This window comes from Cetorhinus maximus, chromosome 2 (assembly GCF_964194155.1).
Source record: "Cetorhinus maximus chromosome 2, sCetMax3.hap1.1, whole genome shotgun sequence".
NCBI lineage: Eukaryota > Metazoa > Chordata > Chondrichthyes > Lamniformes > Cetorhinidae > Cetorhinus > Cetorhinus maximus.
In genome coordinates, this window is record NC_135880.1 from 83,253,424 (window position 1) to 83,267,492 (window position 14,069).

At 40.7% G+C, this 14,069-nt stretch overlaps 1 protein-coding gene across 3 annotated transcripts in view; it reads left to right on the forward strand.

Annotated features, from left to right (window-relative positions):
* Positions 1-14,069, forward strand: part of dmxl1 (Dmx like 1) — a 259,834-nt gene that overhangs the window by 24,617 nt on the left and 221,148 nt on the right. For all 3 annotated transcript variants that reach the window (XM_078566607.1, XM_078566622.1, XM_078566614.1), the window contains exon 2: positions 13,030-13,155. In XM_078566607.1, coding sequence (XP_078422733.1) covers positions 13,030-13,155 — 126 coding nt within the window. The remainder of the gene's footprint in view (positions 1-13,029; positions 13,156-14,069) is intronic.

Genomic DNA, 14,069 nt, shown 5'->3' on the forward strand with positions numbered 1-14,069 from the left:
GCTGGAACAATCTCCATACACAGGCTGCCTCTGCCCGAAACGGTGCTGGAGGTCCATAGTGCAGGCACAAAGCCCGCACATGCACCCCTGCCACCTCCAGCCGACAGACTTGTGCTGACTCCACAGACAATGGCACTGGACACCACTTTTCAACAGAATCTCTGCATGTGATTTGAATCAATTCAAGGGTTGACAAACTAAATATGAAAGTGTTTGCGAGGAATAATTCTTATGAGGCTGTACGTTTCATGTTAGAATTTGTGTAAATTCATATTTAAACTTCTCTGTCCACACAGTAGTAGGTAGGGTAGCTTTTAGAATAATACACAGGGTAGTTTTACACCATGGAAAGTGAAAAATATGGTAGAAAAATGGTTCCCAGCTCCTTCATGTAAAGCTGATAGAACAATGTTACCATCTTATAGGACCATGAAGGGCATCATGGCTGGGGTCAGCAAATTTGACAGTGAAACATTATTGTGTTACTATGGACTTCAGTTTCAAATGAAAAGATATTAAAGCATCATCATTTTTCTAGCTTTGTAAGAATACACAACAGAAATGTTAGAGCTACTGCAACACATTTTTAGATGGCATTTCTATTAAGCCTGTGGCATTTTGGTTACAATATCTGAAATCTTGAATAGCAAATTTTTATTTTTTAGATGTTTAAAGTAGTTACAAATACAGTAATGTATGTATTTTTTAAATTCATTTATCAAATACAATCATCCCTAGTATGGCCAACATTTATTGTCCATCCATAATTACCCTTGTAAAGGTGGTGATTTATTGCAGCCTGTGTGGTGAAGTATTCCCATTGTGTTGGATAGGGATGGGGAGTTCTAGGACCTTGACCCAAGAGAGATACATTTCCAGGTCAGCATGGTGTAATTCGGAGGGGAGCTTGTTGGTGGTGTTTCCATGTGCTTGCTGCCCTTGTGCTTCAAGGTAGCAGAGTTTGTGGGCTTGGGGGGTGCTGTTGAAGAAACCTTAGCAAACTTCTGTAGTGCATCTTGTAGATTGCATTGCAGTCGGTATAAAGTAAATAATGTCTGGTTTGTTTGAAATGGGCTGGACTGTAAATTTGTTCGTGTAATTCACTGGTTAATGTTTGATAGTTACTGGAAATTTGCCTACATTTGAGGTTTGTTATGGTTAGAAGCTCTGGTCTAAAAATGAAAAGGTTCAACTCCTTTTGGAATCAAAAAATTGTGCACTGTCATACTGGATTAAATCTAGGGAGAGTAGGAATGCTCCATTTGAAGCACAGTATTTTGTAAAATGAAACTTGCTGCAGCTGGAACCTTCTGGTAACTGGTAGTCTCTAGCAGCAGCTAGAAATTATGATTGTGTTAACGCAAACTTGAAGATACCCAATGAGGAATGATGGCCCATATGAAGTGTTGCCTGAATGGTCAGGGTGATAATTAAAACTAGCTTTGCTTGGGAGAATTAAGTTATCCTCTTTGTGAAGAAGGATCTCTGAAAATCAATCAGAAGGCAACCTAAGAGCACTGTTTCCCTCCAACATGGAAGAGTCATAAGTATTTTTGTGATAGGATCTACTTCAAACATTGATCCTTCTCAAAGGGGTGAGATTGAACTGGTCCTTGGCAGTATGCTCCTCTTGTCAAAACAGAGTGGCACTTCCTTTTCATGAAAGTCTGTTCTTTCTTGCAAGTGACAAGACACGTACATTACCCAGCTATGCAAAATCTCTAGCTCCTGTTGATCATGCAAGAAACAGTATTTTTGATAAAGCTAGTAGACCTCCCCTAGTACAAAAACAAAATACTGTGGATGTAGGAAAACAAATAAAAACAGAAAATACTGGCAATGCTCAATAGGTCAGGCAGCATTTGTGGAGAGAGAGAGAAAGAATTGATGTTTTAGATCAACAACCTTTCATCAGATTGGAAAAGGTTGGAGATGTACCATTTTTATAGGTACAGAGGCAAGGAAAGATGCTGCCTGACCTGAGTATTCTCACCATTTTGTCTTTTTATTTCACCTCTTCCCTTGTGTTGATTACTGATTTGGAGGTTTTATACAGTAGGATTGCCAAGTGATAGTGATTATACTTTTCAGCCATGGGATGGGGGTCAAGGCCTGGTAGTGCTGTATTGGAGCCTTGTCATAGAGCAGTTTTTTGAATGGGGTTGAGGAGCAATTGGTTGTGGGGAGAAGAGGTGTCCAGGAAGGTCCAACTGTTGTAAACATTTTGAATAATTTAATGTAAAGCTCAGTTGGTACTTGCAGAGTAAATAGTGTTTTCTAGTAGTGAAGAATAGGATGTCTCCTGTATTGCCACTAATATCTTATTTTTTCTGTCCTTTTTTGACTTATTTTTAAGAGATTTAATAACAGAATTTATCTTACTGTCATCAGTAAAGTCTGTGTTTTGCTGAAAAAAAAGATATGTTGAAGCTTTTCATCTTGCACTCATCAGGACACTTCGCAAGAATGCCATTATAAGGGGAAAGCAACCATTTATACTGTATGAGAAGGGAGTGCTGATCTGGTGGAGGTGTTGCCATGGAGAATGCACCAGTGATGGTGACTGAGAGTTAACTGCCAAGCATTGTTTGAAATTTAAATTAGGCAGCTTGACCTTGATTGGTCAAGGCATTGCCCGGAGGAATGAGTCAGCGAATGGCTGCCATTTATTTTGTTTAGCTGAAACAGGCACAATGTGTGCACATGTTCTTTCTGTTCGCAAAGAACAGCGCCCTGTGTATTAATATATGTAGCTTCCAGTGCACTCAAATGTGCCACACTGCGAGCCCGACTTACAATCTTAAATTGGCTGTCAGCGTAATTCTTAGCGCACTGAGGATTATTTGGCAAATGTTGTCCAATCATGGAATCTCATCTAATATTGGACACTGTGTTTTGAGTTTTTCAAGCACGGACTGGTTGGGTATGGTCTGTACCATGCCCGTTGCGAAAAGCGGCTGGGACATGCTGTTTGATACAATTCACCTGACTTTGGGACGTACGGCCTACATAGCTAGCATTGCACTGGCACTGAAATTCATATGCCAGGTTGTGTGATAGGCAGCACGTCTTTTTGGCTTGATGGCAGCATCCTATTCGTGGCGAATACCACTCATGTTGCTACTGCATAGTAGCAGCGTGAAACAGCTAACTTCACCTGTAGCTCAAATTTTTGAGATACCTTGCCCTTCCGGGGTAATCTGAGGGCTCTTTTCAGGGCTAAAAGTGACAGCCTTAGGCCCGTTCATGAGTTTGTGTGTTATGCAGTGTGAAATGATCAGATCAGGGTAGCCATTGTCCTGCAGGATGCCTTTGATGCGCCCTATTTCAGCATCAAGCTTGCGTGGTGAGCAAGTGGCCCGGGCCCTATTTACAAGGTTGCTGATAAGACCAACCTTATAGTGTGTGGAACTATAAGAATTCCAACGTATATATTGACCAGTGAAGGTAGACTTGCAGTAGAATATGGTGGAGAACCCCCAGCAGATTTCTCAACTAGTACGTCAGAGAAGGGGAGTTTAAATCCGCATCTGCGTGTAATAATTTCCTTACACGTCTCAATGGGCTCCATCCTGCGCTCAAATTCACCTTTGCAATTGAGCAGTCAAATTAACTTCCCTTCCTTGATGGCAGCATTTCTCAAGTTCTGTACTACAGCAGTGGCCTGGTTTAAACTTAACATGAGACTCTCTCAGTTCCATAAAATTTTATTAAGGCATTATTGTACTCTTGGGATTCAGACAAACAAGTTTAATCGCATGTTTATGCAAGTTTTGCTGCAAAATAATTCATTATTGACTCTGTTCACAATAATCTATAACAACTTTAACAGAGCAAAACATCCCACAGTGCTTCACAGGAGAATAACCAGGCAACAAAATTGACAGCAAGCCAAAACAGAAATTAGAACAGGCAAACAGGTGACCCAGTTAGGTTTTGAGAATCATATTAAAGGAAGAGAGAGAGGCAGAGAGGTTAAGGGATATTGAAATTCATTCTTAAATATGTACATTGAAACTTGCATTCCTTTATTAATAGATTTAGAAATTTTATTTTTTCTAGATATCACACTTAGCCATTCATTAGAGGTTTATATTTTGACTGCAGATAATTATACCAGACATTTATAATTCCAGTTATAACCTGTTCTCTTTAACATGTTTTTAAAATGCTTTAGATGTATGATGTCAACCTATTGACTGGTCTCTATCCTGTCAATTTAGAGAAACAGCAGTTAATTATTGTTTTAAAGAATGCTTGATCAAGATTGTATTTTGAAATATACATTTACAAGTCTGTACAGAGATATTTTTATAAACCTGTAACTAGCTTAATGAATGCTATTCAACCACTCAGCCATTACATTTCATTTCTTGTCTAATTTCGACTCGGATTAACTTAACAATGACTTTATTTTCCCATTTGTGTCCACTAAAGGAATTTGCTTTCACTGAATCTTTTCAGGAGGCTGTCCATTGGCTCACTTAACTACGTTGTCCACTGTTCTACAAAACAATACAGATCAGAAAGGTTTATAGTTCAACACCAGTATTAACAGACTTCAGCTGCGGTTGTGGGAATTACTGGGTAGCATTGTCATTATTAGGGTGTGGGTGTTACTGGCAAGGCTAACATTTATTATCCATCCCCGGGTTGCCATGATTGTACTTCGACTCGCTAGGCCATTTCAGTGAGCAGTTGAAAGTTGGCCCGCATTGAGTGACCCATTTCTGTTGAAGTTATTACTTTAACCATTATGTTGCTTTCATGTGAAACATTTAGTGTATAGACTTAAATTTGATTCACTTATGATGTCACCTTTCTAAGTAGTTTTCACATAGATAACAGTATTAGTTTTTTTATATAATACCAACTGGAGCAGTGTTGTTTCAGATTTTCTTTTAGTGTTTTTGCAGGAAATCAGATCAGTAATTTTAACAAACTCCCTCAGTTTAAGGGTAAGTTTTGGATAGTTCTTAAGGGTGAACTTTGGTCAAGTTTGTGGAGCCCTTTGGTTTCAGGCAAGTTTATCATTGTCAGTTATCACTCAGTTTCACTGGTAAGTGATATAGTGAGCAATGAATGACCAGCCAAAAGCAAAAGCTCTCCATTAACTGGATGAAATTTGGCTGATTTAGAGATCCTATGTTCATGTAACCCCCACATCACCAATGTCCTGTGCTGTCTAATAATAGTTCCTGAGTTCTAAAAATAGACATTGTAGATGTTTGGAAAAGGTAGGTGAGGAATTCCATAACTTGAGATCCTGGGGGGTGGGGGGCGGAAATGAGTGAGAGAGAGAGACTTGATTTCAACACCATGAATATTGATCCATCTGAAAAAGTGAATCATCTTCAATATACCTGGTTTATCTTGGATTAATAAGAGTTCTTAGCCAGTCTCAACCATTTTTTAACTATGATCAAGGGGGCATCTTCAAGTTTGACTTGGAAATTGAGTGATTCCTTTTGAATGCCCTGTGATTTACATGTGTCGTGGAAGAACCAGTAATGCTGGAAATGACCCGCTTCACACCATTCTTTGAAATAAAAATTAAAGAAGAGACCTGGCTTGAAGCATAAACATAGGAAGAAATTGTGCATTCTTTGCCTGGATAACAGGTATCTGCTTAGGTTATTTAACCCCTAAAATGGTTTGGTTGTTTATGATGCTCTGCTATATATTGAATCTTTTAAAGGAGTGGATGCCCTGGTGAAATTAAGGTTTATTTGAAGTGGTTCAGTGAATGGCTCCAAAAGAAAGGCCCACAGATATGATGGAATATAAATCAACTGGCCATACAGATATGTGTAAGGTGGCGTATTTTGGTAAGAGAAATAGAGGTCACATAACTCTTTGGAAAATGAGAGTCTAAATGGGGTAGAGGAGCTAAAGAATAAAGAAGTACAGATTCACGCAAAAAGTAGCAACACAGCTTAACAGGCAAACAAATCTTAATGCAAAAAAATTGCTTGGGTTCATTTCTAGAAGAATTGAACTGAAAAACAGAAGTGACGTTAGACTTGTAGAGAGCTTTGGTTAAACCACATCTAGAGTACTATGCACAATTCTCGTTGAGATATTAAAAAAAGGGTATAGAGGCACTGAAGATACAAAAACTTGTTAGAAGAATGATATCACAACTAAGAGGTTATAACTATCAGGAAAGACTGAGGTGAGGGCTCTTTACTCCAGAAAGTATAAGGCTAAGAGGTGAGCAAATCGAGATCTATAAATTTATGAAGGGTTTTGATACAATAGACATAGAGGTGTTTTCTCTTATCGGGGTGTCTATTGCTAGGGGTTTTAAATATAAGATCGTCAATAAGGAATTCAGGGGAAACTTCTATGCTATAAATAGAGGCATAGACTTCAAAATCAAAGAAGTTATGGATCTTTATAAAACACTGTTTCAGCTGGAGTATTGTTTCCAATTCTGGGTGTTGCACTTTGGTAAGGTTTTAGAGAGGGTGCAGAAAAGGTTTGTAAAAATGATTCCAGGGATGAGAGGCTTCAGTTAAAAGGATGGATTGGAGAAGCTGGGAGCTCCTTGAAGAAGAGACAGTTCAGAGGAGATTTGGTAGAGATGCTAAATTATGAGGGGTCTAGACAGAGTAGATGCAGAGAAACTGTTCCCATTGGCACTACAAAGTGTCAAAAAAGGAATGAAATTGGAGAGGCCACCTGGCATCGACCTTGGCACCGGTATCGACAATGACAAACTCAGCACTGTCAATCCTGCAAATCCTCCTTACTAACACATGGGGGCTAGTGCCAAAATTGGGAGAGCTGTCTCACAGACTAGTCAAGCAACAGCCTGACATAGTCATCCTCACAGAATCATATCTTATAGATAATGTCCCAGACACCACCATCCCTGGGGGTGTCTTGTCCCACTGGCAGGACAGACTCAGCAGAGGTGGTGGCACAGTGGTATACAGTCAGGTGGGAGTTGCCCTGCGAGTCCTCAAGATTGGCCCCGGACCCCATGAAGACTTATTTCATCCGGCCGAACATGGGCAAGGAAACATCCTGCTGATTACCACACAGCGCCAGCCCTGGGCTGATGAATCAGCACTCCTCCATGTTGAACACCACTTGGAGGAAGCACTGAGGGTGGCAAGGGTGCAGAACGTATTCTAGGTGGGGGACTTCAATATCCATCACCAAGAGTGGCTCGGTAGCACCACAACTGACCGAGCTGGCCGAGTCCTAAATGACATAGCTACTAGAATGGGTTTGCGGCAGGGCGAGGGAACCAACAAGAGGGTAAAACCTATTTGACCTCATCCTCACCAGCTGCCTGCTGCAGTGCATCTGTCCATGACAGTATCGGCAGGGGTGACCACTGCACAGCCGTTGTGGAGACGAAGTCCCACCTTCACATTGAGGATACCCTCCATTGTATTGTGTGGCACTACCACCGTTCTAAATAGGATATATTTCGAACAGATCTAGCAATTTGAGGCTGAGCATCCATGAGACGCTGTGGGTCATCAGCAGCAGCAGAACTGTACTCGAACACAATCTGTACCTCATGGCCAGGCATATCCCCCACTCTACCATTACCATCAAGCCAGGGGATCAACCCTGGTTCAATGAAGAGTACAGGAGGGCATGCCAGGAGCAGCACCAGGCATACCGAAAAATGAGGTGTCAACCTGGTGAAGCAATAGCAAAGGACTATTTGCATGCCAAACAGCATAAGCAACAAGATATAGACAGACAAGCTAAGCAATCCCACAAGCAACGGATCAGATCTAAGCTCTGCAGTCCTGCTGCATCCAGCCGGGAGTGGTGGTGCAATTAAACAACTCACTGAAGGAGGCGGCTCCACAAATATCCCCATCCTCAATGATGGGGGAGTCCAGCACACCAGTGCAAAAGATAAGGCCGAAGCATTTGCTACAATCTTCAACCAGAAGTGTCGAGTGATTGATCCATCTCGGCCTCCTCTGGAGGCCCCCAGCATCACAGATGCCAGTCTTCAGCCAATTCAATTAATTCCACATGATATCAAGGAACGGCTGAAGGCACTGGACACTTTTTCTCATTCATTCATAAGATGTGGGCTTCACTGGCTGGGCCAGCATTTATCCCCCATGCCTAGTTGCCCTTGAAGATGGTGGTGAGCTGCCTTCTTGAACCGCTGCAGTCCATGTGGTGTGGGTATACCCCCAGTGGTGTTAGGAAGGACGTTCTTGGATTTTGATCCAGTGACAATGAAGGAATGATGATATATTTCCAAGTCAGGATGGAGAGTGACTTGGAGGGGAGCTTCCAGGTGGTGGTGTTCCCATCCATCTGCCCTTGTCCTTCGAGATGGTTGTGGGTTTGGAAGGTGCTGTCTAAGGAGCCTTTGTGAGTTCCTGCAGAGCATGCAGATACAGCAAGTAATTAAGTAATTAGGAAAACTAATAGAATGTTATAATTTATTGTGAGGGGAATTGAATACAAAGTAGGAAGGTTGTGCTTCAGTCATATAGGGCACTGGTGAGGCCACATTTTGAGTACTGTGTACAATCTTGGCCTCCTTGTTTAAGGATGGATGTAAATGCATTGGAAACAGTTCAGAGTAGGCTTACTAGATGAATACCTGTAGGCCATTTGACCCTTAAAACCTGCTCCGCCATTAGACAAGCTGATCCAGTTTCTTATCTGCCTCTCATAACCCTTGACTCCTTTGTCTATCAAAAATCTAACTTTGCCTTGAATAAATTCAATGACCCAGCCTCCAATGCTTCCACACACTGAAGACCTCTGAAAGAAAAAAATTCTCATCTCTGTCTAAATTTGGAGCCCCCTTATTCTTAAACTGTGTCCCTTAGTTCTAGTCTCTCCAACAAAGGGAAACATCCTTTTGGCATCCACCGTCAAGTCCCCTCAGGATCTTATATTTTTCAGTAAGATCACCTCTTACTCTTCTAAATCCCAAAGGGTACAGGTCCAACCTATTCAGCCTTTAATTCTTTCATCCCAGGAATGAGTTGTGAACCTTTTCTGTACTGCGAATGTAATTATATCCTTTTCAGATAAGGAGACCAAACTGAACACAGTACTCCAGCTGTGGCCTCACCAATGCCCTGTACAGCCACAGTAAAACTTCCTTACATTTATATTCCATTCCCCTTGCAATGAACCCCAACATTCCATATGCCTTTCTAACCACTTTCTGTATCACGTACTTACTTTTTGTAATTAAGGTTCCAGGGTACCCAGACCTCTGTACTGCCGAGCTCTGCAATCTCTCTATTTAAATAGTATACTGCTTTTCTGTTCTTCCTGTCAAAGTGGACAACTTTTCACATTTTCCCACATTATACTCCATCTGCAAAATTTTTGCCCACTTATTTAACCTGTTTATATCTCTTTACAGACCCTCTACTTCCTCTTGCAACTTACTTTTGTACCTACGTGTCAATGGCAAATTTAGCTACCATATATTCAGTCCCTTCATCCAAATCGTTGATATAGATTGTTAATAGTTGAGGACACAGCACTGATCGCTGTGGCATTCTACTAGTTACGGCTTGCCAACCCATGTATCCCTACTCTCTGCTTCCTGTTAGCTAACCAATCCTTTAACCATGCTAATACGTTACCGCCTACACCATTTTCTCTTAACTTGTAAAGTAATTTGTGATGTGACACCTGATCAAATGCCTTTTGGAAATCCAAGTACATCACATCTACAGGTTTCCTTTTATCCACCTTTCTTGTTACTTCCTCAGAAAATTCTAATAAATTAGTTAAATATAATTTCCCTTTCACAAACCCAGGTTGACTCTACCTGATGACATTATGATTTTCTAAGTATCCTGCTGTAACCTCCTTAATAATGGATTCTAGCAGTTTCCCTGTGACAGATATTAGGTTAACTGGCCTGTAGTTTCCTGCTTCCTGTCTCACTCCTTTCTTGAATAAAGCTGTTACCATCAGCTATTTTCCAATCCGCTGGGACCCTTTCAGAATCTAACAAATTTTGGAAGATTATAACCAGTGCATCTACTATGTCTGCAGCCACTTCTTTTAAGACCCGAGGACGCAGGCCATCTGGTCCTGGAGACTTTGTCAACCTTCAGGTCTAATAGTTTCCCCAGCAATCTTTTACCTAGTGATGGTGATTGTCTTAAGTTCCTCTCTCCCGTTCACTTTTTGATTTTCAAGTATCTTTGGAAAGTTTTCTAAGCCTTCTACTGTGAAGACAGGCACAAAATCCTTGTTCCACGCCTCCACTATTTTCCTGGTTTTCCATTATCAATTCCCCACACACTCTAGAGGACCAATACTAGCTTTAGTTACTCTTTTCCTATTTAAATACTTGAAAAAGGGTCATACGGACTCGAAATGTTAACTCTATTTCTCTCTCCACAGATGCTGCTAGACCTGCTTAGTTTTTTCAGCATTTTCTGTTTTTGTTTCTTGCAGAAACATATTGCTAGCTTTCCCTCATGCCCTTCTTTCTCCCTCTTTGTTATCTTTTTCATCATTCTTCACTGGTTCTTAAAATCTGACCAACCTTCTGACCCGCCACTAATCTTTGCAGATTTATACAGTGTTTCTTTCAATTTGATACAGTCCTTAACTTTTTTCAGCCACAGATAATGCAACCTTCTCAAAGAGCCTTTCTTACTGGGATGAATCTTTGCTGAGTGTTATTAAGTATCTCCTTAAAAGTTTGCCTATTGTCCTGCCTTTCAACCTAGTTTCCCAGTTCCCTTTAGCTAGCTCTGCTTTTACACCCTTATAATATTATTCAGGTTTAAAACAGTAGTCTTAGATCCACGCTTCACCCCTTCAAATTGAACATGAAATTCTAACATATAATGATTGTTGTCACCTAGAGGCTACTTCACCAAGAAGTTACTGATTAATTCTGTCTCATTGCCAGGCCTAGAAAAGCCCGCTGCTTGGTTGGCTCTAGAATGTACTGCTCTAAGAAATTGTCCTATATATACTTTATTACTCTATGAATTCATTTTCCAGGTTACCTTTGCCAATCTGATTCGCCCAATCTACATGTAGATTAGAGTCACCCATGATTATTGTGGTACATTTCTTACGCACTCCATTTATTTTTTTCCTGTATACTCTGTCCTACAGCTGGCCTCAGTCATGGTAACCATGAAACCATTGTCAATTGTTGTAAAAACCCACCTGGTTCACTAATATCCTTTAGGGAAGGAAAGCTGCTGCCCGTAACCTGGTCTGGCCTACATGTGACTCCAGACCCACAGCAATATGGTTGACTCTTAACTGCCCACGAAAATGGTGTGGCAAGCCACTCAGTTCAAGGGCATTTAGGGATGAGAAACAAATGCTGGCCTTGCCTGTGACACTCACATCCCTTGGAAGAGAATAAAAAGCAAACAGTGTAACTACTGTTAGAGGGCCTATAAACTACTCCCACAAGTGACCTCTTATCATTCCTATTTCTTTGCACAAACTGATTCTACACCCCGCTCTTTTGAGCTAAAGTCATCTCTCACGTCTGTACTAATGACATCCTTAATTAGCAGAGTTAGCCCACCACCTTTTCCTAGCTTGCTGTTTTTTCGAAATGTCAAATAACCTTCAATATTCAGGTCCCAGCCTTCAGTTTGGAAAGAATTCATAAAGCTTTTTTTGTAGGAAAAGTTGTCCTTTATCAGCAAAAGAATTGATAGTTAAGTGTTCAGCTGGATTGCTAACCCTGTGTAAAGGGCAGGTTATTAGACCGAGAAAATGCCACACTTGTCAGTTTTATTAAATGAAGAAACACAACTGGACATCTGAATAGAGTTCATAGTCCATGTTATTTGTCATTCCCCACAATAGTTTATCCTCCCGAAGAAGTGTAATGACCTTAAATTGAGCCATCGCACCACATCAAAATGATGGGACTTCAGGAAAGGAAAGGAATCTACACATGTGAATTCTCAGCATTCTAAAAAACGCAACTCCACATTTTCTTTAAACCCTAAGATGGTTTTTCATGATGAAAATCTGTTTTGTTCCCCTTTTGTACTGTGCATTTTGTTAAAATTGCCTCCAAAGCTATGATTTACTATTACAAAATAGTAATTTGCTTGCAGGCAAATTTTAAGCTATCCTAGCCCAGCTAATATTTTGAACGAACTCAAAAGGTTTTATGGTAATCTGTTGTTTTGGGCATTATTTATTATGTATTTTGAAAGAATTTCATAGCTTCACTACACCACAACATCAATTGTTAGAGTATAACTGCAGTGCAGTTAACTTAATTTCTGTTCCCTGTTGTAAATTGGGGCCTTCTGGCTCAGAGGACATTAGTGACACCCCAGCTAATCTCCTTCACTCTTTAAGGCCTTGCTCCAGTCCCCCATTTGGTGGCTTGACGTTCCTTTATTTTGGAGCGGTATCTGCAGAAGTTATGAAAACACTATTTTAACAGATAAACATCTGTCTATTTAACAAATTACTGATATTCAAAATTAGTACATTTTCAAAATACGTACTTAAATCTACAGGGTAAATTGTTGCCTTGACTTCTGTTTAATGGTTAACTAGGCACCTTTTTTAAAGAGAACATAAATTTGCAAACTAATTGAAGCTAAAATGTGAGATTTTGTAAAACATTATAAAATATTTTTTTAGTTAAGTATACCAAACCAGGACCAGGATTTCTATTGGAACTGTATTTTGGCTTGTTGCCTCTGACAGCAGCATATTAAGTAGTGAGAGAAGGCCCTACCTGCTGGCCATGTGATTGTAGCACTCTGTGCTGGCACATATCACACTAGCCTATCACAGCAGCACTCGTAAGGATTATTGTTTGTGGAACGATGAGCATCAAAGTAATTTGTGTGTAACTCCCATCGAGATATTTGTGAAATGGTAGGTGCCACGTGAACAGTCTTTAAGTTTAATCAATTATAGCGCTTAAAGCAATACAGATATATCAGAATTTGAATTCCTATTTGTATTGCAGAAATAACCTATGTTAAGTGTATTTTAAACTTAATTAATTTTGTTGATACTAACCATTTCTTTATTTTAATATCTCACTAGGCCTATGCTTCAGGGTGTGATATTGTGATTTTAGCCAGCGATTTTGAAAGACTTCAAATTATTCCTGGGGCCAAACATGGAAATATCCAAGTTGGATGTGTGGATTGCTCCATGCAGCAGGGAAAGGTATGTCAAATTGCTTCTAAGTGTTTTAAATGCTCCAGTGCTTGGCAACATATGTCACATTATCATTGCCAGTGGTCAACTGTTGTCAGAGCTCCCAAGACTCCTTCACACTGAATTCTTGTATGTTTTGGGCTGTTCCTAGTTCTCTTTCATTAACTGTTTGGACACTGTGACTGCACCATAGCTTCCAGTGCGTAGGAAAAGAAAGACGCCATTCAGCTTCTTGAGCCTAATTGAAACATAGAAACCAGGAGCAGGAGTAGGCCATTCAGCCTTCGAGCCTGCTCCACCATTCATTATGATCATGGCTGATCATCCAACTCAATAGCCTGCTCCCGCTTTCTCCCCATACCCTTTGATCCCTTTCGCCCAAGAACTATATCTAACTCCTTGAAAGCATACAATGTTTTGGCCTCAACTATTTTCTGTGGTAACGAATTCCACAGGCTCACCACCCTCTGGGTGAAGAAATTTCTCCTCATCTCAGTCCTAAATGGTCTACCCCATATCCTCAGACTGTGACCCCTGGTTCTGAACTCACCCACCATCGGGAACATCCTTCCTGCATCTATCCTGCCTAGTCCTGTTAGAATTTTATAGGTTCCTATGAGATCCCCCCTCATTCTTCTGAACTCCAGCGAATATAATCCTAATCAACTCAATCTCTCCTCATATGTCAGTCCCGCCATCCCAGGAATCAGCCAGGTACACCTTTGCTGCACTCCCTCTATAGCAAGTACATCCTTCCTCAGATAAGGAGACCAAAACTGCACACAACATTCCAGGTGTGGTCTCACCAAGGCCCTGTACAATTGCAGCAAGACATCCCTGTTCCTGTACTCGAATCCTCTGGCTATGAAGGCCAACATACCATTTTCCTTCTTTACCTCCTGCTGCACCTGCATGCTTACCTT